General features: G+C 33.4%; 1 protein-coding gene across 3 annotated transcripts in view; it reads right to left on the bottom strand.

Moving 5' to 3' along the window:
- Positions 1 to 19,026, bottom strand: part of cacna1da (calcium channel, voltage-dependent, L type, alpha 1D subunit, a) — a 134,511-nt gene that overhangs the window by 32,389 nt on the left and 83,096 nt on the right. For 2 of the 3 annotated variants that reach the window (XM_016556394.1, XM_016556393.1), the window contains exons 12-30: positions 17,214 to 17,374; positions 16,879 to 17,104; positions 16,583 to 16,790; positions 16,377 to 16,497; positions 15,387 to 15,477; positions 15,241 to 15,274; positions 15,118 to 15,148; positions 14,906 to 15,032; positions 14,050 to 14,179; positions 13,316 to 13,375; positions 10,804 to 10,910; positions 9,600 to 9,687; positions 9,331 to 9,438; positions 8,902 to 8,954; positions 8,570 to 8,716; positions 7,435 to 7,636; positions 5,427 to 5,585; positions 4,688 to 4,798; positions 2,692 to 2,775 (exon numbers count right to left, since the gene is read on the bottom strand). In XM_016556394.1, coding sequence (XP_016411880.1) covers positions 2,692 to 2,775; positions 4,688 to 4,798; positions 5,427 to 5,585; positions 7,435 to 7,636; positions 8,570 to 8,716; positions 8,902 to 8,954; positions 9,331 to 9,438; positions 9,600 to 9,687; positions 10,804 to 10,910; positions 13,316 to 13,375; positions 14,050 to 14,179; positions 14,906 to 15,032; positions 15,118 to 15,148; positions 15,241 to 15,274; positions 15,387 to 15,477; positions 16,377 to 16,497; positions 16,583 to 16,790; positions 16,879 to 17,104; positions 17,214 to 17,374 — 2,248 coding nt within the window. Of the gene's footprint in view, positions 1 to 2,691; positions 2,776 to 4,687; positions 4,799 to 5,426; positions 5,586 to 7,434; positions 7,637 to 8,569; positions 8,717 to 8,901; positions 8,955 to 9,330; positions 9,439 to 9,599; positions 9,688 to 10,803; positions 10,911 to 13,315; positions 13,376 to 13,450; positions 13,511 to 14,049; positions 14,180 to 14,905; positions 15,033 to 15,117; positions 15,149 to 15,240; positions 15,275 to 15,386; positions 15,478 to 16,376; positions 16,498 to 16,582; positions 16,791 to 16,878; positions 17,105 to 17,213; positions 17,375 to 19,026 lie in introns of all 3 variants that reach the window. The other variant, XM_016556391.1, reaches the window with a different exon arrangement.

The raw sequence follows: 19,026 nt of genomic DNA on the forward strand, positions 1-19,026 counted from the left end.
ATTTTTGTGCAATTACTTGCCTGTCAGTTGAGTTTGTGGCAAAACATTTTGCAGTGTTTACATGTTGTTTATTACTCCATAAAATTGATTAAAATAGATGTTTAATTTCATAAAGTACAAGTTGATTTAAAAACGCACCTACTTTTTTGCATTTTGTGTTTTTCAGTTGAATAAAAGACTATTTTTCCCTATATATTTCATCGAGGATTTCTTTAAAAAAAGTCTAAAAATCTCGTCTCGTCTCATTCTCGTGAACCCAGTCTCGTCTCGTCTCGTGGGATAAGTGTCTCGTCACAACCCTAATATTCGTATAAAAATACACTATTATTATTAACAAAACTGATTTTTAGAACAGATCGAACAGAGTCTGTTCTATTTGTAAAAGCAGACAATAAAGCTGTTGAAGTTTCCACATCAACTTAGTTGTTGAACATTTTAAGTGTGATGCCAAAAAGTGACGGTCTGTTCCTTTAACAAGTCATCAACCTTCCTGCCCACAAAAACGAATCATTAATACTGATTTGGCTTGTAATCAGTAAAGCCAAGGCGGTGGGAGCTTTACTTCATTACACAAAATCAGCAAGGCACAAATATGCTCTTTTTTTCTGAACTGATCTTGATGAAAACTCTTAAACCAGCACAATATTGTCAAACTTTTGACAAGGACAGTTTTGTCCTCACAGCACTTCAAGGAATCAAGTCATTATGAAGCAGAACACAAGCAAACAGGAGATCACATCTTGCCATACTTGCCTCTAAAAGTTTCTATGGAGACAGAATGGAAGAACAAGCGTTAGACAAACCAGCTGATGCATTTCTGCAGTTCTGACTGCATTTACACACATTTGGATGTGAGACCACAGATTGATGGTCAACACAAACACACAACAAAAAGGTTGTTTTCTCAGCAGCAGAGTCCTCGGGGTTTTGTTTCAGATAAGCAGGGGAAACAAAGTGTGACTGTTAATGTTATTAAGGTTAGCTGTACGACCTCAATTCACATCAAAGACAACATATAGTGAAACCTCGCAAAAAAACAAACGTCAGTGCCATTACAATAAATTAAATTAAATTGCTTTCACAAAATTTTCCTGTCATGTTACGTCAATAATTTAGCATATTTCTAGTATTTGCAGTTCATATTAATATTAATACTGTACATTTCATATAAGATTTCATCTTATTTGAAATGTCATAATCATATCATATATGTCAGTAAGATTTTTTGGGGGGGAACGAAACAAATTACTTTATTCATAAAATATGCATTAAATTGATCAAATGTGACAGTAAATACATTTATAATGTTACAAAAATTACTATTTTAAATAAATGCTGTTTTGTTACTTCCTGCTCAAAGAATGCTGAATAAAATGGTCTCATTTTACACAAAAATACAAATCACAATTGATAAGAAATTTTTACTGAGCAGCAAATCAGCATACTAGAATGATTTCTGAAGGATCATGTGACACACTGAAGATGAGTAATGATGCTGAAAATTCAGCTTTGCATCACAAGAATAAATTACATTTTAAAATTTATTAAAATTGAAAACAGTTCATTTGAATTGTAATAATATTTCACAATATTACTGTTTTTACTGTACTTCTGATCAAATAAGTGCAGCCTTGATGAGCGTAAAATACTTATTTTACATTATTTAATATATTTGATATATTTTTATATTGTTTACATTTTAAATGTAAAATAAAATATACGGTAATTAATATAAAAAATGTGTTAACTAAAACTTTTCTTGACAAACTAAAATAAATTTAAATAGAAATATTTAAAACTATGGCAAAAGCACATAAAAATACTAAAACGTATAGTAAAATTATAAAATAAAAGCTATTTCAAAATATCAATAAATACTATAATAGTTTATAAACAATGTTTGACTTGTATAATTAAATATACAAAATATATATAAAAATATCTATTTTGTTAAATTTGTAAATATATACTGTAGAAATGCAGTTAGGAACTACATATGTAAAATATATATATATTACAATATATATATATATCTCAATATATCTCAATGCTACCAGACAGACTAAAAGCCACAACACATTTTGATTTCATGGAGACTGCAAAGTGGTAATTCATATAAAATATATAAGTAAATAATAATAAGAGGTTCTTAAAATACATATTTACATCTCATCAAATAATATTACACAATGAGCATATGAATCGTGTCTGAACGTGTTCATCGTCTGTTTGATTACGTCTTTAATTGATTAAGTCTTTAATTGATTTTTCCGTACATTTCTGCCATATGTATATTAACTGACAGTCACCACTGATAAGTTACCACTAAATATTGTAGAAACTTAATTTGCTGTAAAGTTGCTTTGCAACGATTTGTACCGTGTAAAGCGCTATACAAATAAACTTGAATTGAATTGAATATTTAATTTTGATTTTTTTTTTTTTTTTTTACTTTTGTACAATGCAATGAACAATTTTGTTACTGTTGAGTCGCCACTTGATATCCAATGTAAAATCTGGGCTCTGAAGCAAACCAATTAGAGATCCACTGATTAAATCATAAAGGGTTACTAAAATTCCTTCATTAATCTAGTTAACATATACTCTTGTGGATATAATTTGTGTTGGGCACCAGACATGTTTTTCTTGCAAGGCTTCTAAACTTGGAATGGCGAATACGGTTGTACTTACGTTGACTTCAGTGATAGCAATATCTACGACGCTACCGACAACAATTAAGGCGTCAAACGTGTTCCATGCATCAGTGAAATAATGCTGTTAATAAAAGACACACCACACACAAGGAGGAGGGGGAAAGAAATGATTGGAGAAAGAATGAGGGTGAAAAGAAAGAAATACAGATGTTAGATCTCAGCAGTCAAAGAAATCAGCTGTCAGTTGAAAAGTAGCTCATCCTGAGCTGAAAGCGAGTCTGTCTGAAGTAAAGGGCTGAGACGGGTGAGCAGATATTAAGAGGGGACAGGGCCTACAACTGTGCTGTACTTACATCAATCTCACTCAGCACTATGTCTACAATGCTGCCGATCACAACCAAAGCATCAAAGACGTTCCAGGCGTCCCCAAAATACCCCTGAGAAACGCAAAGGGGCGGACGGCCAGAAAATATATGTGATGATTAGCAATAGGTTGCTGTACATATCTGATTATGAAGAAATTCTTATTAAAAAAAAAAACCACTGATATTAGCTTCCCAGCTACCAAAAAATGCATTCTAAGAATCAAATTATGAAAACGTTATTTCTGAATGTTCTCAGAAAAAATGTTCTTGGTTGTTTGAACCATGGTTATCTAAAAGTTAAACCATACAACAACAACAAAAATTTATATTTTTGAAAAAAAAAAATACAAAAAAAATACATTAAATAAAAAATAATAATAAACTAATGGAAATGCAATAGAACATAAAAAACACCTTTTATATTCTATTTGAAATTTTTAAGACATTTAAGATTTATTCTATTCTATTTTACCAAGGCAACATTTCTAATTTTCATTTAATTTATTAAAATTAAAAATTAAAACTGGAAATATATATATGTGACCCTGGACCACAAAACCAGTCTTAAGTGTCAATTTTTCGAAATTGAGATTTATACATCATCCGAAAGCTGAATAAATAAGCTTTCCATTGATGTATGGTTTGTTAGGATTGGACAATATTTGGCCGAGATACAACTATTTGAAAATCTGGAATCTGAGGCTGCAAAAAAATCTAAATACTGAGAAAATCGCCTTTAAAGTTGTCCAAATGAAGTTCTTAGCAATGCATATTACTAATCAAAACAAGTCAAATCAAGTTTTGATATATTTACAGTAGGAAATTTACAAAATATCTTCATGGAACATGATCTTTACTTAATATCCTAATGATCAGGATCTTAAAAATATAAAGATAAAACTCATTCAAAATATTAATAAATTTGATATTATCTCAATGATACAAAAATGAATTTGAATGTTAGAAAAACAACAAGGGAATGTTAAATTGTCATTTTGCAAACATAATGGAAATGTTACTTTTGAATGTTCCGATGGTAAAAATCAATGGTAGTAATGTTAAAAAAGAAAAGAAAAAATATTTAATATTTAAAATGTTTCAGTAAAGCGTTTCATGAACAATGTATAAATAACATTTTTGTGCCAATAATGTTATTAATGCCTGGAACATTTTGAGCAAACTTTCATATTTTATAACATGAGAGAAGTTTGCCAGAATGTTAGCCTCTTAGTTCTGAGAACATTCCTTGTTAGATGGGTTATTTATTACAGCATCAATCAACACAAAGTATTCATATTAAATAGAAAGTTTACTATATTATACAATAAGAACTTCATGCATTTGTCTTGTACTGATGTCAGTCTAAAGACTGAATGTGGTAAAGAAACACTGCTAGTCACGCCACACAGAAAAGCTGAAAACGACAGCACTGCAAATCACACTGAGCTGCTTACTAGCATTCTGTCCTTCTTCTCAACACAAATCTGCATGTGTCAAAGTGGACAGTGGGGCAGAGGGATGTTAACATGATAACATTGGGATGATATAAGTGGAACAGTATGATATATTGAGTAGGGAAGCGTATTTATACTGTGCTGTTATGAATGTCCAAATGGGAAATTATGTGATTATGTGTGACGGCTGTATCTGTGTGTTTGAATTACTCACCCGGGGTTTGAAGGCGATCAGTTTGAGTACCATCTCCACAGTAAAGACGGCAGTGAAGACCATATTCAGGATGTCCATAACATAATTGAACAGCTCGGACTGACCGTAGTGCTGGACAGAGAAATGTGCGATATTAAATTGTAGAAATGTTAATGGAATGTATTGTAGAAAAATTGTAGAAATGGCAATTTATTGGACAAAAATTACTATACACTCTGTTAACTAAAATTAAAATAAAGTTAAATAAAATTATTGAAAACTAATAAGGCAAAAGCACATAAAAATACTTAAATTAAAAACTATTTCAAAATATCAATAAATACTATAATAGTATGTAAATAATGTTTGACTTGTATAAATAAATATACAAAATATATCTAAAAATATATATTTTGTTACATTTGTAAATATATACTCTAGATATGCAGTTAGTAATATATTTTAATATATTTTTTTATAATATATTTTTTCAAACGTAGATTTTATATCTCAATGCTAACAGACAGACTAAAAGCCACAAAACAACATTTTGTTTTCATGGGGACGGCATAGAGGTAATTCATATAAAATATATAGGTAAATATTAATGTGAGGTCCTAAATATACATATTTATATCTCACCAAATAAAATTACACAATGAGCATATGAATCGGGTTTGAATATTTAAACCCAAACAATTATTATTTAAACACTAAACTCTAACTCTACTTGTAAATATCTAAGAATAAAGAAAGTTACCTGAACGGCGAGACAGATGGTGTTGAGTAAGATCAGGACAAACATGATGTACTCGAAGCCGGTGGAGTTCACCACATACCAGAACTTATACTGATAGGGGTTCTTTGGGATGTACCTCCTGAGAGGACGCGCTTTTAACGCATACTCCACACACTGACGCTGAGGAACACACAGATTAAACCATGCTTTTCATTCGGTCAATTAACATACAGGGTTTTGGATTTTATCTTAAACTTTAAATTAAGTGGACATCAGCTCATATGCATAATAATTTATACTGCAGAAATAAACAGAATACTGAACAAAGAACCTGCAGAAACTCAATGGCTTGGTTCTGAACCGCATTAAGTTCAATCGTTGTCTATATAGGTGGCACTAAAACGGAACCCAAGAGCACTAGAAACTCTGTGAACTAACATTCACAGCTGAAAACCCTGTCAGAAATATTGACTAAAATAATTCATTTACCATTACTTTTCAGTTATGAAAGTTATATTTGATCCACCATCATGAATTGACATTTTGAATCATCGCAATCAGTTTTGTTATTGCTAGCTAAAAATTAAACTGTTATATAATAATTTTTTATTTTTAAATAATAAAATATGTTGGAATAAAGCTTAAGCTGAAGTTGAAAAACTATGGCCCGGTTTCACAGACAGGGCTTAGACTAAGCCAGGATTAGGCCATAGTTCAATTAAGACATTTAAGTAATTTTTATAAACATGCTTAGAAAAAAAACATTACTGGTGTGTTTTTTTGAGACAAAACAAAGGCACTGATATATTTTAAGATCAGTCAGTGCAAGTTTCTTTCAGTTGAAACAGCTCAGACTTACATTTTAGTCTAGGACTAGGCTTAAGCCTTGTCTGTGAAACCGGGGGTAAGACTTTTAGAATTAGAAATACTGCATTAGCAATTAACTGAAATAAATAGTTGCAAAATCTGAAAAATAAATTAAATCTCTCTCTCTCTCTATATATATATACATAAAATTCAAATTAGAAATGTGGCCTTGATAACTGAGATTGAGTACTAAAATTACTAAAAAATGACCAGAAATAAAAATAAATTAAAGCTTTAGTTAAATTGAAATATGAAAAAATGACAAAAGCATGTAATATTATTACTTAAATGTAACTAAATTTAAAATAAAAACTAAAAATCTAAAAATAAACGCTAAACATTATATAAATAATATATATATAATACAGTGTATATACACACACACACACATATATATATATTTCTATTCTAACTACTTTTCTTTATTTCTTTAAAAAGATTTCTTTAAAAAGAAAAAAAAAGAACCTCTAACACTAGCACTAGCTATTCTATCTACTAATTTTCTTTTCATTTATTATAAAAATGACCCTCTAACACTAGCGTTCCCTATACTTTTTTCTATACACACACACACATATATATATATTTCTATTCTAACTACTTTTCTTTATTTCTTTAAAAAGATTTCTTTAAAAAGAAAAAAAAAGAACCTCTAACACTAGCACTAGCTATTCTATCTACTAATTTTCTTTTCATTTATTATAAAAATTACCCTCTAACACTAGCGTTCCCTATACTTTTTTCTATTCTATCTACTTATTTTCTTTTTATTTATTATATATATAAAAAAACCTTGCTACATATACTGCGTCAGGCTAACCGAGACTTGCCACAGCACTTACATATTATTGCTCTTTGTTGGTTTTGATTGATTTGTAAGTCGGCAAGCATCTGCTAAATGACTAAATGTAAATGTATACATATATATATATATATATATATATATATATAAAATATAGTACACAAATACTAGAATAAAACAGATTGCTGTGCATTCTAGGACTGCATTATCCGTTAAGGATATATGCAACACTAACTTGTGTTATGAGGGATCCTTATAAGCCAGCATCATTTTGTTGCCTAAAAATACAGTTTAGATAAGTAGCACACTGGTTTGTGACACATCCCATGTTCCACATACTCTTATTGTGTCTTCTCTTACCTGGTTCTTGTCCAGCTCACAGTTCTTGTACTCTTTCTCTCCCTGTTCTTGAAAGGTCACGATGACGAAACCCACGAAGATGTTCATCATAAAGAAGGCGATGATGATAATGTAGATGATGAAGAAGATGGAAATCTCCACACGGTAGTTGTAGATCGGACCCAAGTTCTCCCGGTTGGAGTCTATGGCCTTGTACAACAACCTTAGGAAAGACAAAATGTAGAAGTAAACCAAAAGAAATGAGAGCCAAGGAAAAAGAGTACTTCATCACCCACAGTTACAGAACAGCTATATTGTGTTATTCTGTCACAGTGTGTGTGAAACTAAGTGCGTGTTAAACTAACAGAACATTTGAAGCAGTGTGGTGTTGTAATTACAGGGACAGCGTGCTACTGTTGGCATCGAGCTCACAGTGGCACTTACCAACAGCGCCAATACAAACACAATAACACACTCGTTCATTTCCCCTGTGGTTATGAAAATGGAAACTCGACTCGAGTAAGAATGCGCAATTCAAGAACCAATATTAGCTATTTCACAATATCCAATTATATAGAGCCATTTTCAATATCACTAATATTACAGAGTATTGCTGATTTTAAAAATACACAAAACTATAGGTTGGAAAATAATAAGCATCTGATTATTGCTTATATTACCGAATGGGAATTTTTGGTTCTTTTTTAAATGGATGCATAAAGAGTAATAAATGTAAGGTTTTATACATGTGGTTAGTATTTATTGTCAACAAAAATAAAATTAAACAAAGCTGATATTCTATATCTGATCTATAGTAAGGTTAATAAAATAAAAGATCAAATAAAATAGTGCTATTCTATATCTGATTTATATTACAAATCATAAAAAATTAAATAAAAGGTGCCATTCTATGTTTGATTTATAAGGTGCATAAAAATAAAATAAAATAAACAGTGCTGTTCTATATCTGAAGGTGAAGCAAAATAAAACAATTAAATAAAATCGTAAAATAAACTAAAATAAAGGTGCTATTCTGTATCTGATGTACATTAAGGTGCACAAAATAAAAACATAAAATAGCAAAATAAGATAAAAAATAAAATAAAGGTGCTATTCTATATCTGATGTATATTATGTTGTATTGTTGAATGCTTACGCTGGCCAGCCTTCAAACGTGGACACTGTGAATAGAGCCATCATGGCCATGAGCACGTTATCAAAGTTGAAATCGCTGTTGTGCCAATGGCGCTTCTGAATGATTGGCTGGTTCACGTCACCTTCCTTATACAGGATATATATTCCCCTGAGAGAGAGAAAACGTTATTTTCACCTCTTTAACAGCTGTTTCCTTTTGCGAATGTTATTACAATAATTGTAAATGTTGTGAAAGCAAGTAGTCTTATTAGAAAGGCTTATTTAAAAAGTGCATGATATTAAGTAGTTAATATCAGCGATGATTAAAATGTTCAGACTTTAGTTTAGACTCACTTGCACTCCTCTGGGCTGGACTTGATTGCATCATTACAACGATAAAACTTCCCCTGAAGAAAAAAAAGAAATGTAAAAAGAAAATTATTCAAATAAATGCTCCACAACATATTAATCAGCAACTGTTTTCAACATTGATAATAATGAGAAATGTTACTTGAGCAGCAAATCAGCATATTAGAATGATTTCTGAAGGATCATGTGACACTGAAGACTGGAGTAATGATGCTGAAAACTCAGCTTTACCATCACAGGAAAAAATTACATTTTAAAATATATTCAAATATAGTTATTTTAAATTACAGTAATATTTCACAATATTAGTGTTTTACTGTATTTTTTATCAAATAAATGCAGCCCGGGTGAGCACTTATTTCATAAACACTAAAAAAAATCTTAAAAACCCATGCCATATATGAAATATTTTACCTTGAAGAGCTGTACACCAATGCAGGCAAACATGAACTGTAACAGTGTGGTGACAATCATGATGTTTCCAATAGTTCTGATGGCCACAAACACACACTGGACCACATGCTGCAGAAAGCAAAGGATAAAGCTCAGAGGCTGTCAGACAAATGTCAAATTTATAGTTGCTTAAACAGCTGGCAGGGCACATAAGCCCTATTCCAATTAATCATATTAACATTCATATTTACTGTAGACAATTCATATCAAAGCAAAGCAGTGGGCAGAACCTTCAGTCCTTTAGCTCTGTTTATGGCCCTGAGTGGACGCAGCACCCTCAGAACCCTCAGAATCTTCACCACTGAGATGGCTGACGATCTGCAGGAGACAGAAACGTACACGTTCCCAAAAAACATACAAAACAGAGACAGAAATCCATGCTTTAATGTCCTTATGATGCTGGTGTCTCTGACAAGTTTGTGAACTAGCGTAACTAGCAAGACTTCCTTCGTCATCTAGCTTCATGGAACCATGAAGAGTTTTGTCTGTGAACAACAGCTAGACCAGCACCAAACCAGGCCAACTTGGCCTATCTCAGCTAGGCCAATTACACATTAATTTCATAACTCGTATTGTATTTTGCCAAAAAAAAAAAGTTCTGAGGAAAAAGTGATACTTAAATGAAATATAATTGAGAAATCAGCAAAGAAAAAAGGCAAACTTTGAGCAAAGTCATGTTGCTCTCTTTCAATCAGGGAATATAATAGCGCCGTACAATCGGGGGGAAAAAATCTAACTGTGATTTTTCTGATAAAAACTGCAATTGTGATTTAAAATGTAATTTAAAAAAAAAGAAAAGATTGACTGTAGTGTGGCATTATTTGCCAAAAAGGTTTTGTAATTACATATCAAAATGACTATAAAATAAATATAAAGATTAAAAAAAACAAAATAAGAAATATTAATATTGTAATACCTTGCTATTAAGTAGAAATGACAGTCTAGCTGTGATTTTTCTGATTTAAAATGTAATTAAAAAAAAAAGATTGACTGTAGTGTGGCATTATTTGGCAAAAAAGTTTTAGAATTATTTATAAAATTACTATAAAAATAAAAAATAAGATATATTAATATTGTAATACTTTGCTATTAAGTAGAAATTAGAGCCCTTAAGAAAAAAATAGAATTACTACTAAATACAAATATTTAAGAAATATAAATATTACTATTGTAATTTCACTGTAAAAAAATAAGTATTTAAGAAAAGTATTATTAATATTATTTTAAAATCAAAATATTAAAATAAGAAACATTACCTTTGTAATACTTCATTGTAAAATAATAATAATAATAATAATTTATAATAATGATAATAATAATAATACATATTTATTTAAGTACATTTCAACCTTTGGGATTTAATAATCACACAATATTATGATTCCGGTTTTATATTAATTTACCGCGCAGCCCTAAAATATAACGATCACTCACTGAATTCCGAAGGACACCAGCGACACGCCGACCACCAGCAGATCGAGAAGATTAAAGTAGTTCCTGCAGAAAGCCCCCTTGTGGAGAAACGCACCATACGTGGTCATCTGACAAAACAAGCATAGATGATCAAAACTTGATCCACAGTAATGAAAGACATAGACATAAGGAACAGCAAATCACACTCTCAGACAGAGAACACACCCTCACACACACACACACACACACACACACCCGTATAGACAGAAACACACATAATACACTCCTTAATATCACTCTTTTTAAGGGTGGCGTGCTCGGAGTTGGACTAAAGGCGAGATCCTAGCACTAGCTCCGCCAAACCCTCACGGCCTGAGTCTACATGAATGTAGTAGTAAGCTCTGTTTCACAATCCACCACTAGGGGGCCCGGCAATAAAACATGCTGTTTGTTGCCTAGCTTTGAAGGGGCCTAAATTATGACAGAAGTCAGAAATAATACAGGAGGAGAAGACAAAAGAGCAAGAAAAGACAGAAAGAGTCAGAAAGAAAGGGAACAACCTATCTATCAGGCGATCTGAAATGAGAACTTCCCTTACTGTCACATTCATGTGAGCCGTTTTTTTTTTAATCCTTGAGAACATTGCGCCCTGTTCCCTCGGCAAGATTCAGTAAAGAAAAGAGGGGGAAAAAGCTCCTACTGCAACTTCATATTCAGCAGGCAGAGAAAAGACCAGCCAAAACCAAAGCAAGTCGCTCCAAAATCATGAATGCAAAGGAGTCATTAGCTGAATGTATATGAATACAGATGCAACCACACACTAGAAGGGCATGCACTGGGTTACGTTAACATTACACCGCTAATCAGAGACCAATTTTGGGTAACTACATAAAAATGTTTCATGAAAATTGTACAATTTTTACCTAAAATGTTTTTAGTAGTTGCTGGTCCAAGATCAGCACTTCTAATCTCTCCACAAAACAATAGGGCCAAGTTCAGAATATTATATTAGCATACTATTTACTAAATAATGCACCGTACACACTGTATACTGCCTACTATTCTTTAAAATCATTTAATGAGTGCCGCTTTCCTGTTTTCTACAGTATGTTGACATGTTTCCAATTGATAATAGCTAATAACCATGGACTAAAAGCAAAAAACTTCAAAATAGTAATAAAAGAGCTCAAAATAATTTCAAATAGTAGCATGCTAATACTGTTGTAACGCACTGCATGTGAGTTGCATCCAGTAAGCATCTTGAAAATATGTATTTTACATTTTTTTATGTCAATTTTGTATAAAAATGTGTTATTTTGGCAATCTGATTAAAAAAATGTGTTAAACGTAATTACGAAAAAAATACGAGTTATTTACGGGTTCATTCATTACATTAGAAATGTACTGTAAAGTAATGCACACTGAATTGTGGGTAACACAATACTATATGTGTGTGTGTTCAGGGTCCAAAAGCATCAAATGTGTAAAAAATGGCTTCTAAGTTATTAAATTAATAAAAGTAGTTGCCTAGTGACTTGAAGAATTGGAAACATAATATATAGATTTAATCAAATGCAGGAATGACAGTCTAACATTCTAAAGTTTTTCTTGTTCTTAAAACCTGTGGTGACACATTTTTGGCAAAAAAAGCAATCGTGTCAGGAACAAATTCAAAAGGTTTTTCTCTTCAACTGGCTAAACAACTTTACCATAGAAGGTTACTAATAATTTCTCAAATTGTGTTACTGTAGCTCAAATCAACTAAAAATAAAATATACATAAAAATGTATATAATATACCAAAAAAATTTTTTTTTAAATGTAAACCTAAAAAAATGATGGGAAATGGTATACTGGCAGTTACCTTAAATCATTTTAAATTACTGAAACTGAAAAATAATTGAAAGGTAAATAGAATAAAATATATACTACAAATAGGACTGTAGTATGATTTTCTGAACACAGCCAGAGAGAATTACTGCAGCTTCATTAAACAACTGTGCTGCCCCATTCAGCGCTGGAGGTCACATTGCATTGATATGCACTCAGTCAAGGGGTTTGAACCATGTTCTGTCCAAGCATGGTTGTATGTGCCCCCTCTTTTATGGACTGGATACGGGCCAATCGGTTATGAAGGCATGAGAGACAGTGTTGTTCTCATATCACAAAGAGTTGCATAGTTTCGTCTTTTTGAAATTAGATTCTTTCCTCAACAAAAAGCATTTTAGTTTCACAGACACATCCTGTGTGATTTCTCCCAACTTCCTTAACCCCACTTTGACCAATCAGGGTTGAGTTCAAGCCCTGTCGTTTCTCCCCAAAAGAAAGCTGAAAACCTGACAACTCTTGTGCTTTGTTTGATGAAGATGTGCTTTCATGTTCTGAGACATTTCTTTTCTTTTAGTCTTTTAGTAAAAGAGGTGCCATAGTTTAAAAAAAGAGAAAGAAAAGAGATTGATCAAGCCAGGTAGTACTGAAGTAGCAGGTGACACACATGGAGATAATGCAGCCAGGCCTGTGTGCCGAGAGGTTACCTTCAACACGATCTCAAATGTAAACATACTAGTGAAGACATAATCTGCATAGCCTAGGACCTGGAATAAACCAGACGGTTACAGCGTTACTGCACATACACCACACACAACACCAGCACAGGGCAGGACATTTACCTTTAACACGATCTCTACAGTAAAGATAGCCGTGAAAGCATAGTCAAAGTAACCAAGTATCTGCAAAGAGCAACGTACATGTTTAACAAGGACATTCAGCAATCATCATTTGTTATCAGAATAGAAATAGATTTAGAACTGTAGGTATATGTTGTTTAGTTTAGTTCATGATTCCAGGTGTACCAGTGTGTCTGTAACGGTAACACCCCAAAAACATTACGCTTTCAGTGAAGGTAGCTTCCTTAGTTTGAAGGAAAAGAGTTAGCAAACACGAAGAGATGAAGGAATAACAGACGCACAAAGCAACTGTAAGTGCTTTGGAAAAATCGTATTTAATCATAAATTTAAACTTTTTTTTAATCTTCACAATCCGAGTACACGGAGTCATTCTTAACCAATCAAAATAAATGTAGTATTTTTACAATATTCATATGTGAAAATAAAAAGTTTACTTGATAACAATTAAATATCACTTACCATGTTGTTTTAGTTGAATTGCTTGAGCGTGTGACTCATTAATGTCCAATGTTTTGGACATTAATAAGTAACCAAACCAAATTGTTTGTGTGTACGTCTGTGTGTGTGCAATTTGTACTCACAATATTCCGGGCAGAGAAGTTTCTGATTGGGTCCTCAGCTGCCAAGGAGGCGGAGCTTAACATAATGAAAACGAGGATGAGATTGGTGAAGATGTGGTGGTTTATCAGCTTGTGGCACGCGACACGAATTCTACAAAGAGAGAGAGAAAAAGACACACTGAAACACATCTTGAACACTATATGTGCGTTTGCAGGGTTCAGGAGCTTTAAATGTTGTTGTTTTTTAAATGGCTATTCTAAGTATTTAAAACGAAAAATTCGGTTGCCTTGTGACATTAGAAACTAGAACTAGAAAATAGTAATTAGAAACGTGGATTTAATGTAAATACAAGGAATTGTAAAAAGTAATTGAAAAATATTTAATACAATAAAATATTGATAGTAGATTAAAAAACGTAAACTTAAAGAAATAAGTACTAAAATTACTAAAACTGAAATATAAATAAATTAAAGCTAAATATATATTAGTGCTGTCCAACGATTAATCGCATCCAAAATAAAAGTTTTTTGTTTACATAATATATGTGTGTATACTGTATATACTTATTATGTATATATAAATACACACACATACAGTATATATTTTGAAAATATTTCCATGTATATATTTATATAATTGATATTATATACAAATATTTTAAATGTATAAACATAAAAATTTTTTCTTATATATACATGCATGTGTGTACCTAGAATGCAATGCAAGTGGTTTTGTATACATGTAAATGTAATTCAATGTAAAATGAGAGTGACTCATTTTATATATATATGTATAGTATATATGTAAATATCTACATGTCTCTTTGCTCCTGTCTGGTTCTGTGCAAGTTTGAGCAGACTTCAATGTGACACATACGGGTTTGTGTTGCTAAAGATGAAGAACGCACTGCCCTCTGGGATTGGCGTGATTTTCTCCTTCTTAATGAGCTCTGAGATCTGTGGGCGGGGCCCCGCAGGAACGTCCGGCTCATCTTCATCCTCCTCTGTTACATGGACATGATGATCAGGACAAGCATATTTTAAAAAATTGTCTTCAATGTGCAAATACATGCAGATGTAGTTCTTTACCTGCATTGTCCTTCTCATCCTCCTCTCCAGCCTGAAGGAGAGAAGCCAACATTATTATATGCTACTACTAACACAGAAAAAATTTAATACAAACGCACACACAAACAAAAAACAATTACTTACCTTGGCATCATCTTCATTTTCCTCGTTTTCATCACTTGGAAAAAAAGAAAACAAACACACTCAAAAATGCAGCACACAAGCAGTGGAAACCAGATCCAGGCCCTCAACGTCAGATTAAATGATCTCTACAAGCTTTTATCATTTACCCTTTCTTCTTATCGCCGCTGTCTGTGTTCAGAGACTCTGCATCGGCAAGGTTGTCCACAGCGATAGCCAAGAACACATTCAGAAGAATGTCTAGGTGTCAATGTGTTAAGCAAACCAACAATATTATTATGCTCATAAGCGAACAACAGTCTATCTGGAATAAAATGCAATGGAATACTTGCAATTATGAATGCACAATGTAAAAATGCAATACTTTTAGTCTTTTTAAAATATTCTGTATATCTTGATATTTATGTATTTGCTATGAAATAGAAACACATTCACACATATATAAATACGTGTGTGTGTGTATAATACATGTAATGATTTTTTTTTTTTTTTGGATCTTGGCAACTTATGTCACTGTGAGTGTGAACTGTGGGAAAATGCTTAAAAAAAATCTCTTTTTGTTTTTTTTGTGGAGCAAATAACTGCATACCTGTGTGCAGATTATATCAAAACAATTTCCCAAATTCATTCAAATTGCACATTGTCCACGGATACACGGAGATATTTTTAAAGAAATTTCTTATGCACACCCAGGCTGCATTTATTTGATAAAAAATACAGTAAAAACAGTACTTTTGTGAAATATTATTACAATTTAAAAAAAAAACATTCTATTTGAATATATTTTAAAATTAAACTTATTCCTGTGATGGCAAAGCTGCTTATTATTTGTGGGGAAACAGTCATACAGAATTTTTTTTTTTTTCAGGGTGACCAGAAAGTTATATGCATTTACATAAAAATAAAAAGAACACCATTTATTTGAAAGACTACAAAAGGTTACAAAATATTTCTGTCACTTTTGATCAATTTAATGCGTCTTTGCTGAATAAAATGTGTTAATTTCTTTCAAAAAAAAAAAACAAGATAGTTAACAACTAACCCACAACTAGATTACCACTAGTAGATGAACTGACTCCTTAATGAAATTTAGTTTTTTTCGGTTTTTGGTTAGTAAGTCAGCAGCAGTAAGAGGATACAGTTTCCACAAATGAACAGAATGATAAAGTAGATGCACACAATCATTCCTGACGATGATGGGCCGCCATACGCCATAATTCCATCGTACATGACGGCATTCCAGTCTTCACCAGTCAGAATCTGAAAACAACACATCACATATCAGAGTAAACACATATCCCATCAAAATCAAATCTAAAGACTTAACAGATGCACACAGACAGACCTGAAACACAGTGAGCAAGGCCTGAGGGAAGTTGTCAAAGGTGCTCCTCTTCGTTTGTGTCTCGTCGAAGTTAAACTTGCCGCCGAACACCTGCATACCGAGGAGGCTGAAGATTATGATGAAGAGGAAGAGCAGCAGCAGTAGAGAAGCGATGGACTTCATGGAGTTCAGCAGAGATGCCACCAAGTTACTGAGAGACGCCCAGTGACTAAAGGCAAAAAACAAACCATATAAAAGTGTCCTGTGCCCTATACAAAACTTCGTCATATTCCATTAACATAATTTTAATTCCTTACCGTGTGACTTTAAAGATCCTGAGAAGTCGCACACATCGAAACACTGAGATGCCTAGAGGTGACATGATCTCAAACTCGACTAGGATGGTCTCTGTGATGCCTCCACACACCACGAAGCAGTCAAAGCGATTAAACAGAGACACAAAATAAGCCTGCAGGCCCAGACTGTACATCTTCACCAACATCTCACACGTGAACAGGGCCAGCAGCACTTTATTGGCCACATCTACAGGAGAAAACCAATCGTGTTGAAAGAAGAAAGAACATAGTGAGAATGTGAAGCAGTCTTGATCTTTTACATTTATTGCGAGAGCACAAATACATGTAGGGCTCACCCTGGACTTGCGTGAGCCACAAGGGCTGGTTGTAATGTTCTGAAGAGATGGTCAAAGTGTTGAGGAACACCAGGATGATCACCAGCCAATAGAACGGCACAGATTTCACAGCCAAACGACAATTCCTCCGACACAACCGGTTCCAGCGACGCCAGCGCCGACTGAAAGAGACGGCAGTGAAGTCAGACAACACAGACACACGGAGAAAAAATGACAACAGAATTATACATTGAAAGAAGGAGATAAAAATAGAATGCTAGACAGAACACTAGAATGCAAGAGAAATACTGTAGAATGCTAGATAGAGAGAACGCTAGACAAAACACTAGATTAGGCAGAACTCTAAACAGAACAATAGAATGCTACTGCAGATAGACAGGATGCTAGAATGCTAAACAGAACAGCAGAATAATACAGTAGATAGACAGACAGCCAGATAGATAGAATGGCAGACAGCACACTAGACAGACCAATTCCTAGAACACTCGATAGATAGGATACTACAATGTCAGGACATTAGCATACCATGATAGCATGCTAGATAGAAAAGTAGCTAACATTACAGACTGAATGCTAGATTATTTTGATTCATATGCTTTTTGAACAAAAGAAAAGCATTCATCCTTGCTGAGAAAAAACAACAGAAACCATCAGAAATTTTAATGGTTTCCACTACAAATACCATTACAAACCATCAACTTGTAACCATTAAAAGATGGTTTCCTATAGTGTGTTTTGGGACATAGTCCATTAGGATTTAGTGGTTTTAAAAAGCCACCAATAGAGGGTATGCACGTGACATCACCGTCAGCTGGATTGAATGTGGCTCCGCCCACTGAGTGGCAAAAAGACTGAATGGCAGCATTGGTTTTCAGCGTGAATGCTGTGACAGAACACACAAAACACATCTAAAATGAGAAACAGCTTTGCGAGTGACTGTACAAACAGATTTGTCAAGAAATCTGAGGTATATTTTTACAGACTGCCGAAAGCTACAGAAAGGAAAAGCAAATGGATCCCTGCAATTCAGAGAAACAAATGGACTCCAGGCAGCGAAACACAGATTTGCAGTTATCATTTTATGTTAATATGTTGGATTTTGGGGTAAAATCATACCCTATATATATTAGATACCCTATATATACTAAATAGATTTCCCTGCTCCCAGCGTCTAAAAATGCATGGAAATTGTGATCGTGCCATTTCCACCTTCCTTCCAACGCGCTCTGAGCAACCATGAACCGCGTTCTCAATGAAGATGGGGAAGCAGGAAGAACCGAAGGATAAACAGATTTCCAGCCACTGAATTAGCTCTACTGCTATATATATGTTTATGGAGATGAGAACTAAAAAACTGCCCCAGAACAGCTATCAGCGTGGACCATAGGCACCGATCACATTATTATTGCAGAGCGCTTATTCAGTCCATGAGTAGCCTAACCTCTCCGCTCGGATCGCAGGTGGATTTCCCTCACTATATGAGTGAGAGAGTGAACAAAACTGGATGTTCTCCCTCTCTCTCAGATATTGCAAGTGCGTGTTATGCAGTGGGCACCGACCGGCAGAAACATAAATCTGCACCTATGGCATGGATGATGAAACAAAACCTCGTCAGAGCCGTAATGCGGCACAGAAGTGTGCAGTGTGTGCGCTTGCCGCGCGTCTACATTTGAAATAATGAACCTGAGCGCACAAAAGAGGCGATGTGAACGGCTATTTTTTCCCTGCATGTCATGTGTGCGGGGCTCCGTTTTTATGATGAGAGGAGAGCAAAGGTTGAGAAAGCACTCCAGGTAAATTTTGAAATGTACCA

Source organism: Sinocyclocheilus rhinocerous, unplaced genomic scaffold, assembly GCF_001515625.1.
Source record: "Sinocyclocheilus rhinocerous isolate Xijiao unplaced genomic scaffold, SAMN03320098_v1.1 scaffold227, whole genome shotgun sequence".
Taxonomy (NCBI): domain Eukaryota; kingdom Metazoa; phylum Chordata; class Actinopteri; order Cypriniformes; family Cyprinidae; genus Sinocyclocheilus; species Sinocyclocheilus rhinocerous.